We start from the raw sequence: 20,610 nt of genomic DNA, 5'->3' as shown, positions 1-20,610 counted from the left end.
CAGGGTCCCCCTTAGGATCTCTTGTAGGGCTGGTTTAGTGGTGACAAATTCCTTCAGTTTTTGTTTGTTTGGGAAGACCTTTATCTCTCCTTCTATTCTAAATGACAGACTTGCTGGATAAAGGATTCTCGGCTGCATATTTTTTCTGTCTAGCACACTGAAAATCTCGTGCCAATTCTTTCTGGCCTGCCAAGTTTCAAAAGAGAGATCCGTCACGAGTCTTATAGGTCTCCCTTTATATGTGAGGGCACGTTTACCCCTTGCTGCTTTCAGAACTTTCTCTTTATCCTTGTATTTTGCCAGTTTCACTATGATATGTCGTGCAGAAGATGGATTCAAGTTACGTCTGAAGGGAGTTCTCTGTGCCTCTTGGATTTCAATGCCTTTTTCCTTCCCCAGTTCAGGGAAGTTCTCAGCTATTATTTCTTCAAGTACCCCTTCAGCACCTTTCCCTCTCTCTTCCTCCTCTGGGATACCAATTATGCGTATATTCTTTCTTTTTAGTGTATCACTTAGTTCTCTAATTTTCCCCTCATACTCCTGGATTTTTTTATCTCTCTTTTTCTCAGCTTCCTCTTTTTCCATAACTTTATCTTCTAGTTCACCTATTCTCTCCTCTGCCTCTTCCATCCGAGCCGTGGTGGTTTGCATTTTGTTTTGCATTTCCTTTAAAGCGTTTTTCAGCTCCTCGTGACTGTTCCTTAGTCCCTTGATCTCTGTAGCAAGAGATTCTCTGCTGTCCTGTATACTGTTTTCCAGCCCAGCGATTAATTTTATGACTATTATTCTAAATTCACTTTCTGTTATATTATTAAAATCCTTTTTGATCAGCTCATTAGCTGTTGTTATTTCCTGGAGATTCTTCTGAGGGGAATTCTTCCGCTTGGTCATTTTGGATAGTCCCTGGTGTGGTGAGGACCTGCAGGGCACTTCCCCCGTGCTGTGGTGTATAACTGGAGTTGGTGGGCGGGGCCGCAGTCAGTCCTGATGTCTGCCCCCAGCCCACCGCTGGGGCCACAGTCAGACTGGTGTGTGCCTTCTCTTCCCCTCTCCTAGGGGCGGGATTCACTGTGGGGTGGCGTGGCCCGTCTGGGCTACTTGCACACTGCCAGGCTTGTGATGCTGGGGATCTGGCGTATTAGCTGGGGTGGGAAGGCAAGGTGCACGGCGGCAGGGGGGGCAGGCTTAGCTCGCTTCTCCTTAGGTGATCCACTTCAGGAGGGGCCCTGTGGCAGCCGGAGGGAGTCAGATCCGCTGCCAGAGGTTTGGCTCCGCAGAAGCACAGAGTTGGGTGTTTGCGCGGAGCGAGCAATTTCCCTGGCAGGAACCGGTTCCCTTTGGGATTTTGGCTGGGGGATGGGTGGGGGAGATGGCGCTGGCGAGCGCCTTTGTTCCCCGCCAAACTGAGCTCTGTCGTCCGGGGGCTCCGCAGCTCACCCTCCCTTTGTCCTCCAGCCTTCCCGCTTTCCAAGCAGAGCTGTTAACTTATGACCTCCCAGACGCTAAGTCGCGCTTGCTGTCGGAACACAGTCCGTCAGGCCCCTCCGCTTTTGCAAGCCGGACTCGGGGGCTCTGCTTGGCTGGCGAGCCGCCCCTCCGCCCCGGCTCCCTCCCGCCAGTCCGTGGAGCGCGCACCGCCTCGCCGCCCTTCCTACCCTCTTCCGTGGGCCTCTCGTCTGCACTTGGGTCCGGTGACTCCATTCTGCTTATCCTCTGGCGGTTTTCTGGGTTATTTAGGCAGGTGTAGGTGGAATCTAAGTGATCAGCAGGATGCGCGGTGAGCCCAGCGTCCTCCTACGCCGCCATCTTCCTGTCTCTCTCTAATTAATGAGTTTTAAACATACCCCATACAGTATATCAACACACACACACACACACACACACACACACACACAATTTTCCCTAAAATAAAAGTCTTTGTATTCCCTTTCTCATTTAGTATCTTATCTCAGTGTTTGCAATTGTGTTTTTATAGTTGTTATGTTTGGATAGATTTTCACAGATTTGTTGGACATTACTATTGCTTTCAAGAAGAATTTTAGGTTGATCTTAGATTCTGATCTCTCTACTGATTTTTTATATATCAAAGATATTTATATTTTATCAGTTATACATGAGGATGATTTTTTATTTCAAGCTTTTCATGTGCTTTTTAATTCTATTTTTCTTCAAACAGATTGAATTTAAATTTCACTAGATTTATATGGTTAAAAAAGTAATACTATTTTCTGTATACAAATATCTGACTGAAACACTGGGGACAGAGAATACCAGCATTTAGGTCAACTTTATTTTATCAATTAATCCCTTATCTGAACATCTGCAATTGTATTTTTATAGGTTATTATGGTTGAATGGATGATCTCATACATATCTTGAGTATTGATATTATTTTTTTAATTTTTATCTTTATTTATTTTTTTAATTTTATTTTTTTATTTTTTAAAATTTACATCCAAATTAGTTAGCATATAGTGAAACAATGATTTCAGGAGTAAATTCCTTAATGCCCCTTACTCTTTAGCCCATCCCCCCTCCCACAACCCCTCCATCAACCCTCAGTTTTTTCTCCGTATTTATGAGTCTCTTCTGTTTTGTCCCCCTCCCTGTTTTTATATTATTTTTGTTTCCCTTCCCTTATGTTCATCCGTTTTTTCTCTTAAAGTCCTCATATGAGTGAAGTCATATGATTTTTGTCTTTCTGTGACTGACTAATTTCACTTAGCATAGCTATTAATTTTAATAACTATTTTTGATTGATATGTTTCCTTCTCTATTGATTTTTCTATATATCAAGGATATCAATACAATGTGAGTCATATATGAGTGCATTTTTTGCTTGCCAGGTTCTCTTGTGCTCTATAATGCTGTTTTTCCCTAAATGAATTGTTTTTAAATTTGAATAGATTTGTATGGCTAAGAATGAATGCTGTTCTCTGCCTAAAAATATTTGACTAATATTTTAGAGGCAAAGAACACTATCCCTAGGTATAACAGAATAAGAGAACATCCCTCACCTGGATAGGGACACAGAACTGGGGCAGACACACAACCTGGGCTTTAGAGAGAGGTCTAGGATTTGAGTGTCTACCCCACTGTTCTCCAGGAGTCACTGGCCTTCTCTGACTCTCATTTTCTTTCTCTGTATACCAGTGATCAAAATACCTTCCTCGAATAGATTTTGCAGTCATTCAACATAACATGCTATGTCACTATTTATTAAGAAGAGAATCAGGAATCCTGAGTAGGAAACTACACACCAGTTGGTCTTTAGGTGGGTATCAGTTTAACGTTGGCTTCTCAGCCCCAAGAAGGCCATCCACTCAGTCAGAAGTTAACTCAGACTAGAAAATAAACACAACAATGATAATGAAGATGAACATGACCACACAGGGTTTCTTGTCAAGGCTGTGTTTTCAGGATCCTGGATCAGTCTGTATGATGACCTCCTCTGGGATCTTGTGCTTGACCTGGAGGAAGTGAGGAAGGGGAGTTGGGAGATCAGCAGAGCCAGGAACCCTGAGTCTCATCACCAGGCCACCCAATTTCTGTTCACTTGGCTTGAATTCCTGAACCTTACCTTGGCTTAAACGAGAACCGGCATATTCCTAATAGAGGTCATGAAGTTACCTAGTGTGGAGAAAGCACAGGTGATACCTATCAAACCTAAAATGGAGACAGTACTATTTCCGAATCTATGCAAAAGAAACACGTCCCTACGTTTACCACAACATGGGCAATGCAACGAGACCTGTGGCACAGTGCTTGCTGGGAAAACTCCTAAAACTCAAATGTCTGTTGATAAAGGAAGAGGGTCAAATAAATTCAAGAAGTAATGCACATCTGGTCAAAACAACTGCCTAGCTTCTGTGTTAAAACACATAAACGTTCAGGGTGATAATGAGTGAAATACATAAGCAATACTAATTACCAGCAAGTTCCCGTTATTAAATCCTCAGCCCCTCCCATCACCCTCCTAACCGCATGCACTCCCAGCACTCACTTCTGAGACCGTTGGAGGTTCATCCCAGACTGTGTGGTGAAAGACTGAACCATTCCCTGCTGCTTCTGGGAAAAGGTCTTCGAGTAGCTGCAGGAGGGAGTGGGAACTGGGATAGAGAATGTGCTCATGGTATTCTTAGGGCTGATGATATTCACAAGCAGAGTATCATTCATGATGCATAGACTGGAGGAAAAATGGGACCTTAGACAACTGTACAGATTGACAAACTGACATCCCAACAATGATCTTGCTCCCACTGCCACTTAGCCATCAGATTCTTTCCATATCCCTGCTGTATCTCCCATCCATGTTTCTTAGATAGTACCTCTACTTCTTCACCCCTCACAGAGCCAATATTTGGCAAGATACTTGAAACAATATGAAGACATTAAACCATTTGACCCTAAACCACGGGCAAGTTTACATCAATACTTACCAGGCACATATGACAAAGAGTTGACAGTCTAATCTCAATTTCCAGAGGAAGAAATTGTGTCACAAAAAGATAATGTGTGATTTGGCAAAGGTCACAAAAATAGTGAGTGTTGGGAACAGGAAAAAAAATCTGATTACAGAACTCACACTCTTAATCACTAGGAGAGATGATTCCTGGGATGAACCTATTGCCTTTTCACAAAATTCAGAATATGCCAAAGATTGTAACACCTGATTTCCACAGAACTGAACTCATACTGAACTGGGTGATCCACCCACAACAAAGCATTCACCTGTAATTGTTGACAGGGTTAGCAATGAAGGTCCGGGTGAAGGCACGAACAGAATCCTGAGACATTCCTTCCACTTCAACAACAAAAGCAAATAACACCACCCCTTAGCATTCCACATGCTTTACACACTCACACAGCATTCCCAGTCATGGTCTGACTTGATATTCATTCGTGCTGGAGGGGACAATTTTTCTCTGGGAGTCAGAGTGTTCTGAATGGGGAAGGCAATCTGTTCCCCATGACAGGGATCCGACTATGTGCTGGGACCAATGAATACCCCTCAAAACTTACAGGTTCAGAGCCCAAGTTCACAGAGTAAGGATCTAGGGTGAGAGTTATCAAATTCCACAGACTGTGTCCCTAATGCCCAAGCTGTGTGGGGTAGACAGGCATATACCTGGTTCAGACCAGGGTGGTTTGAGGACAGAGTGAGGACAGGAGAACACAACAGGAATCAGGGAAGCTGGGAGAGTTCTGAGAGGGAGCCCAACCACCAGGGAAGGGGCAGTGGGGCAGCTGAGGAGGAGGTTCTACACACACTCACCTTCCTTGAACACTCCATTGACAGAGAAGCAGAGCATCAAGTCCTAAAAGGGAAGAGCCCAGGTGCTAAGTCACCTACACTTCCTACCCACCTGTGGCTTTCTGAGGGCTACCCTTGGGAGGAAGCAGGTGCTCACCATCTGGAACCATATGTCCACCACAAAGGAGCTGAGGTCATGCTGAGTTTGGGGCAGCACACAGAGGGAGTGCACAATGTCATGTTTTGTATGCTTCAGCAGCTGAACACGCAGGTCTATGGGGGGGGGGGGGGCGGAGAAGCAAGTGAAGATCAGGGGTTGCCACACCCTGGGTCCTATGATTAGCCCCTCACATCTCCTTCCCCTGCCCAATCTTCCCCTATCACACACGCACAGGGGTCCTGGACCTTCTTCATGTTCCTGCTTTCCTTGAGGTACTCGCACAAGCTGCTTCTAGGGAGAGAAAGAGGAACAGGGAGTGGTGGTCTGGCCAGTGTGCATGCTTCCCGAGCTGCCCTGTGTCTGCTGGGAGCCACAAAGCCCATTAACAGAGTCTGAGCTGTGCCACTCACGGGGCTGGCTCCTTGGGGTTGAAGGGAATGGTCAGGGAGAAGCAGGCCTCATCGTGGTAAGCACTGAGGAGACCCTGACGGTCTCCAGAGTCATAGATCAAGTAGTACCTGTGGGGAAACAATGAGGACAGTCTCTATCTGGGGTCTGGACCTCAAATGAGACTTCAAGACACAGTCAGCAGTCCTGAGCTTGAGTGGCCTCACCATCCTAGCCCTCCACTTTCCCAGGTTCCCAGGAGTACTTACTGCTGCAGGAATTGCAGGACCAGACTCTTCAGTGCATCAGATCCAAAGAAGCTTCCCTGAAATCACAACAGCCCTCAGGACCACAGATGATATCCCTTCCTCACACACCACCCAAAACCTGGCTTGATCTGCCCTCCTCACCTTGCAGGTTGGTAACCTCTTGTGGGCTGCAATACCAACGCTGGTTGGTGAAGGTGACTCCTGGCCATCCTGGGGAAAGGAAGAGGAAGTGAGTGTTGCTGACCAGGAGTGGATTATGGACAATCAGGAAAAGGATGGGCCCAGGAGAGGGTGAGGCTCAGAGGTCAGATATGAAAGGGACATGGAGATTACATGGGCAAGGCTACATTTGGGATCACTGTCTTGGGGTGCTTGATGCCTGTGGAGAACGTGGCTGAAGGAGATCCGGAGCCCTTGTTGGGTTTCCACATAGATCTGCACATCCATGAGGTTTAAGGGTCACGAAAATTGTAACTTCTTCAAGACCTAAATGGCCTCTGGGCAGGTTTGGGGTGTCATCAGTGCCAGTAGAGGACTCAATGATCAAAGAATACACCTACCAGGCATAATAACTTGGAAAACAGTTCCAGGATGGAGCTGCAGAAATCCAGATAAAACAGAAAAGTCAGTGAAAGTTTGCAGGTGTCCATCATGGGAGCAAGCACACTTACACCTGACACATGGCCAGTACGTCCCACCTACACTGCAGTGCCCCAGGCTTGCAGGGCCCTTGGCACCTCCCTTGTGGACTGACTTAGAGGAAAAGCACACACTCTCTCTCCCCATCCCTTCTCATTCCTTTCTTCTGCCTGACCCCCTCCTCCCTCCCTTTCCCCCTGGGTGGCTCCCACCTAGATCATCCTGACTCCCATCTCCAGATTCACCAGAAGCAACATTTGGATCCCAGGGTCCAGGGCTGCCTTCCCCTCCCTGCCTCCCTTCTTTCCTCTAGGCCCGCACTGAATACTCCAGAGAGAAGAGGGAAAGGGGTGATAGCCCAGGGTTCTGGCACCTCACTAGGGGCCCAGCATTCTGCAGGACCATGACACCCCCAGGGATGGCCCAGAATGCTGGGGCACGGAGGTGAGTGAGGCATGACCCAGGAGACAGGGAGGGAGAGGAATGGGGATGAGGACAGAAGGAGTGAAGGAAGGAGGGGAGAGGTGAGAGAGACAGGGGAGTAGAGACAAAGGAGGAAGAGAAAGCAAAGCAAAGGGAAAAGAAAGAAGCTTTACCATGGTGGTGGGGCCAAGGAGGAAGAGAAAAGAAGGGGGAAATGTCTCCCCAGCTGCAGCGCATTCCTTCATTTGCCCTGGCTGGCCCTGGCATCCAAGGTAGGAATGGAAAATATGCAGGTGTTGGGCTGGGGGCCCATTGGATGCTGGTTGAAACTTTGTCACCTGTGTGAGCTCAGTCTGAGCTGGGCATGGGGAATGGGGCAGCCACAGGGGCAGAAGACCTTCCCCAGAAGGAGTAGAGTATCAATCCCCAGGTCAACATGGGGCTGAAGGTCTGTGGTCCCCCCTCTTATGATCACCACCTTCCCTCCTGATGGCCCCAGTGCACCTGTGCCTGTCCCAGTCGGTTCCTTCCCTGAGGCATTATACCCGTTGCCAGGCTACCCAGGGCTCCACTGAAGGAACAGTCTGGATGATGTGACATGTGGGGGTGGGGTGGGAAGGGGGTGGTGCCTCTGAGAGGCCTGTCCTTCATCTCCTCAAGCTCCTCTCCTCTCTGCCTTCCATTCCTACCTGAGGAAGCCCTCTGCTCCCTGGCAGTCTCCCACTTCTGGCCCCCTGACTCAGGGAACCCTGGTTTCTCTCAAGGAGGGCCCAGCTCCTGGCATTGGGTCAGAGGAACAGATGTCATGATGGCAGCCCCCCAGGACCTCAGCCCTCAGTGTGGGCAGGAAAGCCACCATGGCTGCCTGGAATTGACGGGAGGAGGGGGGATACATCTGGTTCAAGGAAAGGAGGGTCCCTCTCAGAACAAGGGAAGGAATCCCTGTCTCAGCAGGGAGGCAGGACTGCCTGTCTCAGCATGAGGCCCTGGCCTGGATGGAGGACCCTTGTGAGTCCAGGTCACAGCATGTGGCGCACAGCAGTCACTCTGGTCCTAGTGAGGAAGGGGGGCCCTGATTCATGGATCACACTTTGGGGAGGGCATGCTAGAGAAGGCTGGGTGTAGATAGCCAGCAAACAGACCTCAGACCAAACAGGTGAGAGGATCAGAGGAAGGAACGGAGACCCCTAAGCACAGGCGAGGGACAGAGAGAGAAGAGCATAGGGCCTCTGTTCCTCGCAGAGGAACAGGGATGCTGTCCCCTCCAAGCAGGCACCGTCAGGCATAGTTCAGAGTCCCACAGGGTGACGGAGAGTATAACTGACCTTATGTTGGTTGACTTATCGGGAAAGGTGGTGCACAGGGGGCTTCTGTTGGCACTCATGTCTTCTCGCTGCAGTCTTTTGCCCTTGTCCAACTCCCCTGCAGACTTCAGGGGAGGAATTATTGGAAGGAAACGCAAGGATCAGAGAAAGATGGCCAGGACGACCCTGCACCCCCGGCCCTTTCTTTTTCCAACAAATCCACTTCCCTGACTCTCGCCACCACCCCATGAGCACTCTCACCTTCTTTTTAAAGAAAGATCTGGGTACCACACCTTACCTCACTGTTGGAGAGGTTCAAGTCCTCGATGCTGGAGGCATTCTGCATACTGTTGGATAGGCCATCCATCTGGTAGGGTTTCTTGTCGCTCAGGTTCGAGGGCAAAAGCTATGATGAGGAAAGTGTTAGAGTGAGGACCCCAACAGGGGTTATCTGAGACCAATCTGCCTCTTCTACCTAATCTCCCACCTTTGCCATCAATCCCAGCACTGGGCCTGAGTTCTCACCTTGAACATGTTCTTTTCATGAGTCTGCCGGGAGGCAGCCATGCTGTTTCTAGGATTTGGTACCATTTCAATATCTCGGGTGACCATGTCTCCGAGAAGCCGAGGGGAGGGAATCACAAGGCTGAGACAGACCCGGCTGGTTACAGCTTCAGGTTAACCTCCCCACATTACCATCCCCAAGTCTCCTTTCCAGACAGGCTTCTCTGATCTTACCTGCCCTAGAACTACTTCTGTAGACATACCAGGGGCAAAGCGGACTCTCTGGATGTTAAGAGATTGTTAGGAGACTACATATCTTTTGTTTGTGGTCAACTGCAGAGTTAGAGATGGGGTCAGTGGCTCTGAGTCTGAGGCAGAGACGGGGGATGGAGGCAATAGGTGTGGGAAGAAGATATGGGTCTGGATATAGATTCACAGCTGGTCTCGGGTCTGCATTACCTTTATCTGATCCACATTTTCTGGCTTCAGCTCCTTCTGCACAGACTGGGGTGCATCAGAGGGGTGGACAAAGATAGATATCTGTAGGGAACCCAAGAGGGGTTGAGTAAGCACCAGGAAATCCGATCCTTGGGATCAAGCAAGACCTTGCCCCTGTCCTGCCATCTTGCCCCTAACTAGCCCTGGCCATGCCCTTGACACACACCATTTCATTATTCTCATTCCAGATCTTGCCGTTGACACTCTTCAATGCGAAGGCAATGCCGGCATTCTCAACAAAGAACTGGGCCTGCATTTTCTCATAGTGAAACTGTAGGGTGAATGGCAAAAGAAACAATATGAGACCCAAGCCACTGCTCATTTGCCCTGTTTCTTCTCATCTGCCTCACTGTCTTCTCTTACTTCCACTGGGGTGAAGGGGACACTGCATTGCTTCTGAATCAGATTCAGCAGCCACTTCTCATCATATCTGATGCCAAATGGAATCTAAGAGTAAGAAATGGGAGAAGAAATGGGAGAAGAGATTGACACAATGGAACCCAAAGTTAAGATAAAACTCAAGCATGTCTTCCTTTCACACCTTTTGTGTGTGTGGGGGGGAGGGTTCTTCAAAATAATTTCTTATGATAGGACAATATCCATTATTGTGAACTTTTGTACCAGTCATGGATTTCCTAAATAACCTTTCTTTCCATTCAAACACTTTCTTCAAATAATCAACTTAAGATGTTTAACATGAACTTCCTTATATAAAGTTCCAAGTGATCCTTGCTCAAGGAAGGATGCCTTAGCCTGTCTGTCCAACAGAGACCCCGGAGACTCGACCCCCTCCCACACTCAGCTTGAGCTAAACTGAGACTTCCAGGGTGGAGCTGCTACTTCTCCTTGGCTGTAGTTTCCTTTGTTCTTAGACAACCTACCCAATTCTCCCTTTAGTCAATCTGTTCCCTTTACATTGCTTCTCTGAGTCTGCCCTTACCTGATCTAAGATGCTAATTCCTAGTAATAAAAAGATGGATTACCCACTCCTCTCCCCCAGAAAAGTACCTAGCATCTCTATATGAGTCCAACATAATTCCCTCTGTTCACCTCCTTCTGCACATTGGGTTCATTTTGCCAGGACACTCACTGTGATCTTGAACCAGCTCCTGGAGGTCTCATCCTGCTTCTCCCCCTCCATTCTTGTCTCTGGACGCTTTTGCTCTCCCTCCATGTTAGCTTGCGTTTGGTCTTGTATCTGAAAACTGCCTCTCCAATGACAGGATGGAATGGCATAGGGAGCACTGTGGGGAAGTGGAGAGAAGGAAGTAATCCACACATGCTTGGAAAGTCTTCTATTACACATTCGCCCCACTGTACAATAAAGTTTGCTCAACCATTAACCTGATTCCATCATCCTGCACTCTTCCAGGTTGAAGAAGAGAACGGCATATTCAGCTACAGGGCTACGTATTCCACTGGCTGGTACATTTCAGCTATGGTGACTGGCCACTTACTATCTTCCTCGGGTGCTCATGCGACTGTCATTTGTTGCTGGATCTCCATCTTGCTGCTGGTGGGATGAAGAATCAATGCCAGAACGGACATGCCCAGACCAATTGTTATGCCTCCGTCGGTAAATACCCGAGCATCTTGCTCTTCTTTGTAAGGAGTTACCTGTGTTATTATGCCCTGAAATTGAGAATAACACATCACTGGTTCCAATATCACAAAAGGTTCTGGGGAAACATCATGGCTAATGAAGAAATATCACTGACTTTATCGTCTAAAATGAAATGCAGCACAGTGCTAAAAAGGTTGAAAGACTTCCCTGGGGCTCCACTTCCCGGGAGATGAGAAGTGGGGAGCATGCACAGCCAAGAAGAAAAAAAAAAAAAGCACAGAGGAAAGGGTTTGGGCCTAGGGTTTAACCTGTGATGTTAGCCCTTGCTCTTCCCTTTGCAGGCTAGGTGACCAGGGACAAGTTGCTTATCATCTCTAACTCACAATTCCCTTCTCTGCCCCAGGGGGATAACAAAATCCATGCTGGAAGTTTGGTGTTATGGTTCACAGGTCAAAGGTGAGTTCCCACCTGAAAAAGGAATTAGAGAAGTGAAAGTTACATCTGATGAAAATATCCAGAAAAACCTAGAGAGACATACTATGGAGAATACCAAAAGAGAGGGGGAGAGAATTAAAGGAGATGTCCCCAGAATGAAGGAGAGGGAAATGTGGAGAAGTGGCATTTGATGGGATCTCGCTTGAGAAGTTTCCCAAAGTAACAGGATAATCAAGTCAGTATAACAATACTAATAGGAGACAAAGTATGCTTTAAGAAAAAACATTCCTAGAGAAAAGATGTACATTTCACAGTGATGTTAATGTAGCACAAACTGAGAAAATTTGTGACTGGAGGAGTCAAACTAAAAGAAATATTAAAGGTTCTCCTTCAGGCAGAAGAAATAGGATCCCAGATGGAGGCACACAGTTGCAGGAAAGAAAGACTAATGGCATTTGTGAATATGTAGGCAAGTCTAAATGAGTATTGACTATATGGCATCATGACACTAATTTCTTCTAGGGGTTTAAATATACATAGAATTAAAATTCATGGCAATACATCGGGAGGGGGTGAGAGGAATCAAAGTGTCCCAAAGTTCCTTCATTGTCTGAAGAGCTTTGAAGAAGTAATTCACATCACACTGTGAAAAGGAAAACAAAAATTACATTATAGTCAGAAAGGTAAACACTACAAGAATGGCTAAGGATGTTTAATTGTCTGGCCAAATGAGGTAACAATCTAATACTAAAAACAAACAAGCAAACAAACAAACAAACAAACAAACAAAAAACCAGTATTAAGTCATTCCAAAGAAAGGAGAGGAAAAGGGCAGGCAAACCATAAGATACTCTTAAATACTGATGGCGGGTGGGGGAGAGGGGAAAGTGGGTGATGGGCACTGAGGAGGGCACCTGTTGGGATGAACACTGGGTGTTGTATGGAAACCAACTTGACAACAAATTATATAAAAAATTAAAATAAATTAAATAAAATATTGACATAAAAATACATGTGCAGTCAATATGGCATACAGAAACCAAGTTATATATATATATATATATATATATATATATATATATATTTAAATTAAAAGTTTCAGACTGGAGGGGCGCCTGGGTGGCTTGGTCGGTTAAGCGTCCGACTTTGGCTCAGGTCATGATCTCACGATCCGTGAGTTCGAGCCCCGCGTCAGGCTCTGTGCTGACAGCTCAGAGCCTGGAGCCTGTTTCAGATTCTGTGTCTCCCTCTCTCTCTGCCCCTCTCCTGTTCATGCTCTGTCTCTCTCTTGTCTCAGAAATAAAATAAAAAAACGTTAAAAAAATTAAAAAAAAAGTTTCAGACTGGATATTCCAAACAGAAACACAGATATTATGAGACTGGAAGGAAAACATTCCATCAAATGCTCCTTAAAAGAAACATCTGCAAAATTTAATGATCTAGAAAATTTGGAAAAAAAAAAAAAAAACTTGGCAAAATGTATAGCATTTACTTACTGACCTCCCAAAAGCTGGTGTAACCATATTACTAAAAAGAAAGGTATTTTTTCAAGAAAAAAAATTACTAGATTAAAGAGGAGGTTTCATTATAATAAAAGGTTCAATGCAATAAGAAGCCATCAATACAAAATCCTAAATTTGTGTGCGTGTCTTAACACAGAGTAAAAATGTGCAGAGCAAACAGTGACAGTAAAAATATAAATGGATAAATTCACGATTACAGCAGGAATATTAACACACCTCCTTGAGTAACATATAAAATGGCAGACATACAAAGCATAAGAGACTCTTAAAAACTGAGTACAGAAGGTTGATGGGGGGTGGGAGGGAGGGGAGGGTGGGTGATGGGTATTGAGGAGGGCACCTTTTGGGATGAGCACTGGGTGTTGTATGGAAACCAATTTGACAATAAATTTCATATATTGAAAAAAAATAAAAATAAAAAAATAAAATGGCAGACATAAATTCCACTAGGTGGAGAATATTTTAAAATCAGAATAAAGCAAATTAATAAATGTACTTAATTGACATAGAACAGTGCACATAACCATTACACGTGGAACATTCCAGAATAAGTCATGTGCTGGGCTATAAAGCAAGCCTCAAGAAACTTCTATGGAGGTAATACAATCTACCCTGAATAGATGATGTAAGAGTTAAGGGTAATAGTGTGTTCTCTGCCACTCCTTCACCTGTAGTAGGCATCCAAAGAATATTAATTTACAGCAACCCCCCACTCCCTTGCCTCGCACGTGGCCAACCTAGGAGCCCCTCCCCACTCTCCAAACTGTGGACTCTCCAAAAAAAAAAAAAAAAGCAGAAATTGCTTTAATTTTCATGGGGTTTCTTCACTTAAAAATAATACAGCTATGACAGAAAACAAAACAAGAAATACTTAAGGTTACATCAAATAATAGTCTAGTGGGAATTCTTGATCCAAAGCCTTGAAGGCTTCAGGGCACAGTGGAATAAAGCTTCAGACCGACTTCTACGTCTGCAAATAATGGGGATAATAACTGAGTACTTGTTAGGTTGTAGGAGATACCATGTGAAGTGCCTCTGGCTTAAAATAATTCTGTAAATGATCATTTCCTTCCCTTGGTGGAGGTTACTTTTCCTCTGCTTCTGGTTGGGCCACACACACCACCCCTAGGACAGTGCTATCCATGTGGCCACGCCTATCCAGGCCTCTAGGCCTGAGGAATGGGGTTTCATCTCCACCATCATCTTCAAGGCAAAGACATTGGGGAGAGGGTTGTTCCAGTACCCTGTTGGGTACCATAACATGAACACCTGGGAAATTTGAAACCAACTATGTGACCCAAGGAAAGCTTTTAACTCTGTTACAAAATTAATTGGACAAATTAAAGGGATGTTAAAGAAAAAAAACAAACAAACAAACAACTCTTCTATCCCAAATAAGAATGTCACGTATAAAGAGATGCATATTACTGGGAAAATACATGGAATATGTTTTAAAGGCAAATGTTTAATATTCTGTTATATAATAAATCTGATCAGTAAAAGAGTGTTATTAAAGTCTATTGAAATAATTCAAATAAGAACTATACATTACAAACTTATAAGATTTAAACATGTGTAAAACAATTATATATGCATGTATGTTTGTGTGTACATATATTTCCATATATACACACATATGTGTACATATATATACATAGAGAGAGAGAGAGAGAGAACAGTATATACATATTGTGAGCAAAATTTGGGAGAATATATATGTTCATGTAAATGTACTTGCATAGTACAGGGAAGTATATCTGGGGAATATAAACTAAATTACCAAGGATATACATCTTGTTATGTAACAAGATAAAGAGAATATACAAAAAAAATTACTCAAATACACATTTCTGCACTGCATTTGATTTTGAAATAAGCACATTAACTTGAAATCCAAAAATAACTGATATAAGATTTTATGTCATTGTAGTATATAGCTGTTTGGAAAATTCATTACAAAAATCATATGTATGTATGTTGCCTACCTGTGTATATCTCTATCTATCTATCTATCTATCTATATTATTTTTTTCCCACATTATGTTTGTCTCTCAATCACACACACATATGGGTTTCCTGTCATAGTTGAGAGGGGAGAGCTGGAGAAAAGTTCTTGCTACTGGGTTTAATGTACATGGGCTCTGAGTCACCCTTAAGGCTTCATTTTCCACAGAATCTTCCAGAAGTTTCCCTCTGACCAGGACCTTCCTCCCTTTCCCCTTCCAAGGCTCTCTGCTAAGTGATGATCAACCTGCCTCTCTAGATATGTTCAGATGGTCAGATGGCACAGACTTCCAATTTCTGAATTTTCTCCAGTGAAAAATATTAAAAGTTATATTTTGTGTGGCGAGTGATGAAACAGTATGTAAAATGAAATCATGCTCCAACTGCTTTACCTAACCATCTTTTTCTTCTGCATGGTTTTGCAGAGAAAAATCATAGTACAATATCACACACCTCTTAGAGGGCTGGTGGATGTTATAGGTCTTAGGTGGGAGCAGAGAGGGCAGAGGGGGTTCAAGAACTTTCTAGAATTGTCTTGTTAAGTATTACAAAGTTTTGCTCAGCATGCCAAACTGCTGTGTAAAGGATTTCCACACTGGACCCCCCAAAGCGATGAACCAGGTTATAAGGTATTTCCTTCTTGCTCTATCTGGTTAGTCTCCACCCTCTCCTCTCCTGCTGGCTAATGCTTCCTTAGCCTCCAATCTCAGCTTAAGCATTCGCTTCCTGTGAGAAGTCTCAGACACACCCTTCTGGTTTGATTACCATTAGTCATGTAGTAACCCCATCACCTTTACCATCATGGGATACACCTTTCATGTGAAAGGGGACAAAAGACCGTGAGCTCAAACGTTCCCGTGGGCTGTGGCTTCACACAGCGGACTGAAGATTCTGAAGTTTTTCCAAGTATTTTACCTTGAAGATTTGCCACAAGTTTGCCTCTTCTACTTTTGAGGGGAATGTCCAGGACACAAGTCAGTTCAGAAATTGAACTGTAGAGTTATCCCACAGACAACTAGGGCATGTACTTCAGAGAAGCTGTTGAGGCTGCAGACTGATGCTTCCTTCTCTAAAAGATCCAATAAGAGTACTGTAATGGCAATCTGTAATTTTGAGGAGGCATGGATTTGCATGACACAGAACAAATGAAACTTCCAGAGGTAGAACTGCCAAGTTAGAAAGTTGTTGTTCATGGTGGTGGTGATATATATTTATATCTATCTATATCTATATCTATATCTATATCTATATCTATCTATCTACCTATTTATATTTAATTGAAACATAATTAACATACAGCATTATATTAGATTCATGTTTATAATATAATGATTCAACAGTTCTGTACAGTACTCAGTGCTCATCACAATAAGTGAGGTCTTAATGCTCTTTATCTATTTCACCCATCCCTTCACCCACCTCCTCTCTGGTAACCACCAATTTTTTCTCTGTATTTATGAGTGTTTGTTTTGTTTGGTTTTGTTTTGTGGTCTGATTCTTTCTTTTTTCTTCTTCTTCATTCGTTTGTTTTGTTTCTTAAATTCCACATATGAGTGAAATACTATGTTATTTGTCTTTCTCTGACTGACTTATTTCACTTAACATTTACCCTCTGGGTCCATCCATATTGCTGCAAATGGCAACATATCATTATTTTTAACGGCTGAGTAATGTTCCATCACACACCTACACACACATAAACATGCATACACGTATATATAAGCCCCATATATGTCTACACCATATATATGTATATATATACACACACACACGTATATGTATACATATACATATGTATACATGTATATGTATATGCACATGTATACATATATATGTGTGTGTGTATGTGTGTGTGTGTGTGTGTGTGTGTGTGTGTATATATATATATATATATATATATATAGGATCACATGGCAATTCCATTTTAAATTTTCTGAGGAAGCTCCATACTGTTTTCCACAGTGGCTACACCAATCTGCATTCCCACCAAAAGTGCACCTTTATCCTCCACATCCTTGCCAGCAAGTTTGGAAAGTTTTTAAAGAATTTGCTTTGTGGAATGCTCTGAAATATATTTCATAGTATTTAAATGAATTTCAGAAATCAGAAAAGGCATTAAAGAAGGAAGCAAAAATTTCCATTAACCCCTGGGGAGATGGCATCTTTCTTTATATTCTCATTAATGGTGTGTATAATATGACACTGGCTGATATTTTAATCTACATAATAACATTTAATCCCTTTGACATAACCACAAAGTCCACATGGTGATTCCTTCTTTACAGATGAGGAAACTGAGCCTCGGATTCCAGGCACAGCTGAGGCTGAAGCGTTTGTGTAACCTTCACTGCCCTGTGATTTCAATAAATCCTGGCAAAGACCCTACGAGGAAGAGAATCCTCACTCCTTGAATGGGGAAACTGGGGCTTGGGATCTCAACGTCCCACACTGCCACATGTCATGCTTCTACTCATTGGATGAGCCCAGACTGGAAACCAGGTCTTCTGAAGCAAAAGCCTTTACTCTTCCTACTGCTTCACCTGGCCTTGCCTTAATTATTGGATGTAATTTTATAGGCTTTGTTTATGAACATAATGGAAATTCCCCCTCAGTTTAGACAGTGTGGAAAATGCATGAAAGGATGGAGGAGGACATGCAAATAATTAGTAACACCACAGAACACTCACAAACCTAGTAAACTTTTAAGGTTCCCTTTTGGATACCTGAAAACTATTCAAAAATCTAGCTTCAATTTACTGTGACTATTTGAGACAATTCTTTGTTTTTATTTCTGTTGTTTATCACCTGGATATCTATCACCCAGATGTTGCTTTTAACAGAGAAGGAAAGCTGTATATCATTTCTCAATGAAAACAAGTTAACAATTGTAAGAATGCCATTGTCAATCCCTGGAGGAAATATGTGTTTCCCAAAACGGGTTTCTTTTCTCCCAATTAAAGAGATACCATATGGTTTCACTCTTATGTGGATCCTGAGAAACTTAACAGAAACCCATGGGGGAGGGGAAGGAAAAAAAAAAAGAGGTTAGAGTGGGAGAGAGCCAAAGCATAGGAGACTGTTAAAAACTGAGGACAAACTGAGGGTTGATGGGGGGTGGGAGTGAGGGGAGGGTGGGTGATGGGTATTGAGGAGGGCACCTTTTGGGATGAGCACTGGGTGTTGTATGGAAACCAATTTGACAATAAATTTCATATATTGAAAAAAAATAAATAAAAATTCATTAAAATACTCAAAAAAAAGAAAAAAAGAGTTTCATTTTTAATAATTACACTTAAAATCTGCATTATGACATGTTTGCTAATATGTAATGCAAACTACGGAGTTTGATGTTAAAATGAAGATGTCTTCATACACATACATGGGTACTTTGTTTTTTTTTTATATATATGAAATTTATTGACAATTTGGTTTCCATACAACACCCAGTGCTCATCCCAAAAGGTGCCCTCCTCAATACCCATCAAACCATCAAAACCTTAGAGGAGAAAGCAGGAAAAGACCTCTCTGACCTCAGCCGTAGCAATCTCTTACTCGACACATCCCCAAAGGCAAGGGAATTAAAAGCAAAAGTGAATTACTGGGACCTTATGAAGATAAAAAGCTTCTGCACAGCAAAGGAAACAACCAACAAAACTAAAAGGCAACCAACGGAATGGGAAAAGATATTTGCAAATGACATATCGGACAAAGAGCTAGTATCTAAAATGCATGGGTACTTTGAATGAAACCCTTGAACTTGACTAATTTGGCGGCACACCAAAATCCAGTTTAAGTACCATCCATTACTTCCTCAAAACAAATATGGCCAATACAAAGCAGTCCTTGACCTCCCATCGAGTCAATCCATTTTCAGTAGCTGGGAAAAGAAACTATTTGGCAGAAGGCACAAGCACAGCTGTTTCTTAAAACTGCAGAGGTGGAGACACAGGAAGATGGCGGCGTAGGAGGACGCTGGGCTCACCGCGCGTCCTGCTGATCACTTAGATTCCACCTACACCTGCCTAAATAACCCAGCAAACTGCCAGAGAATTAGCAGAACGGAGTCACTGGACCCAAGTGCAGACGAGAGGCCCACGGAAGAGGGTAGGAAGGGCGGCGAGGCGGTGCGCGCTCCACGGACTGGCGGGAGGGAGCCAGGGCGGAGGGGCGGCTCGCCAGCCAAGCAGAGCCTCCGAGTCCGGCTTGCAAAAGCGGAGGGGCCTGACAGACTGTGTTCCGACAGCAAGCGCGACTTAGCGTCTGGGAGGTCATAAGTTAACAGCTCTGCTCGGAAAGTGGGAAGGCTGGAGGACAAAGGGAGGGTGAGCTGCGGAGACCCCGGACGACAGAGCTCAGTTTGGTGGGGAACAAAGGCGCTCGCCAGCGCCATCTCCCCCGCCCATCCCCCAGCCAAAATCCCAAAGGGAACCGGTTCCGGCCAGGGAAATTGCTCGCTCCGCGCAAACACCCAACTCTGTGCTTCTGCGGAGCCAAACCTCCGGCAGAGGATCTGACTCCCTCCGGCTGCCACAGGGCCCCTCCTGAAGTGGATCACCTAAGGAGAAGCAAGCTAAGCCTGCCCCCCCTGCCGCCGTGCACCTTGCCTACCCACCCCAGCTAATACGCCAGATCCCCAGCATCACAAGCCTGGCAGTGTGCAAGTAGCCCAGACGGGCCACGCCACCCCACAGTGAATCCCGCCCCTAGGAGAGGGGAAGAGAAGGCACACACCAGTCTGACTGTGGCCCCAGCGGTGGGCTGGGGGCAGACATCAGGACTGACTGCGGCCCCGCCCACCAACTCCAGTTATACACCACAGCACGGGGGAAGTGCCCTGCAGGTCCTCACCACACCAGGGACTATCCAAAATGACCAAGCGGAAGAATTCCCCTCAGAAGAATCTCCAGGAAATAACAACAGCTAATGAGCTGATCAAAAAGGATTTAAATAATAGAACAGAAAGTGAATTTAGAATAATAGTCATAAAATTAATCGCTGGGCTGGAAAACAGTATACAGGACAGCAGAGAATCTCTTGCTACAGAGATCAAGGGACTAAGGAACAGTCACGAGGAGCTGAAAAACGCTTTAAAGGAAATGCAAAACAAAATGCAAACCACCACGGCTCGGATGGAAGAGGCAGAGGAGAGAATAGGTGAACTAGAAGATAAAGTTATGGAAAAAGAGGAAGCTGAGAAAAAGAGAGATAAAAAAATCCAGGAGTATGAGGGGAAAATTAGAGAACTAAGTGATACACTAAAAAGAAAGAATATACGCATAATTGGTATCCCAGAGGAGGAAGAGAGAGGGAAAGGTGCTGAAGGGGTACTTGAAGAAATAATAGCTGAGAACTTCCCTGAACTGGGGAAGGAAAAAGGCACTGAAATCCAAGAGGCACAGAGAACTCCCTTCAGACGTAACTTGAATCCATCTTCTGCACGACATATCATAGTGAAACTGGCAAAATACAAGGATAAAGAGAAAGTTCTGAAAGCAGCAAGGGGTAAACATGCCCTCACATATAAAGGGAGACCTATAAGACTCGTGACTGATCTCTCTTTTGAAACTTGGCAGGCCAGAAAGAATTGGCACGAGATTTTCAGTGTGCTAGACAGAAAAAATATGCAGCCGAGAATCCTTTATCCAG

General features: G+C 44.4%; 1 protein-coding gene across 1 annotated transcript in view; it reads right to left on the bottom strand.

The window, feature by feature from the left end:
• Positions 1-4,727: 4,727 nt before the first annotated feature.
• Positions 4,728-20,610, bottom strand: part of LOC115506837 (nuclear RNA export factor 3-like) — a 39,824-nt gene continuing 23,941 nt past the window's right edge. The window contains exons 4-19 of the mRNA XM_032592068.1: positions 11,999-12,080; positions 10,896-11,070; positions 10,529-10,682; positions 9,802-9,885; positions 9,605-9,709; positions 9,400-9,480; positions 8,735-8,842; positions 8,458-8,561; positions 6,631-6,667; positions 6,212-6,280; positions 6,071-6,126; positions 5,825-5,932; positions 5,647-5,705; positions 5,412-5,527; positions 5,276-5,318; positions 4,728-4,804 (exon numbers count right to left, since the gene is read on the bottom strand). Of these exons, the coding sequence (XP_032447959.1) occupies positions 4,728-4,804; positions 5,276-5,318; positions 5,412-5,527; positions 5,647-5,705; positions 5,825-5,932; positions 6,071-6,126; positions 6,212-6,280; positions 6,631-6,667; positions 8,458-8,561; positions 8,735-8,842; positions 9,400-9,480; positions 9,605-9,709; positions 9,802-9,885; positions 10,529-10,682; positions 10,896-11,070; positions 11,999-12,080 (1,458 nt within the window). The remainder of the gene's footprint in view (positions 4,805-5,275; positions 5,319-5,411; positions 5,528-5,646; positions 5,706-5,824; positions 5,933-6,070; positions 6,127-6,211; positions 6,281-6,630; positions 6,668-8,457; positions 8,562-8,734; positions 8,843-9,399; positions 9,481-9,604; positions 9,710-9,801; positions 9,886-10,528; positions 10,683-10,895; positions 11,071-11,998; positions 12,081-20,610) is intronic.

This window comes from Lynx canadensis, chromosome X (assembly GCF_007474595.2).
Source record: "Lynx canadensis isolate LIC74 chromosome X, mLynCan4.pri.v2, whole genome shotgun sequence".
Lineage (NCBI taxonomy): Eukaryota > Metazoa > Chordata > Mammalia > Carnivora > Felidae > Lynx > Lynx canadensis.
Note: the sequence above shows the minus strand (reverse complement) of the source record. Positions and strands in the feature narration are given on the sequence as shown.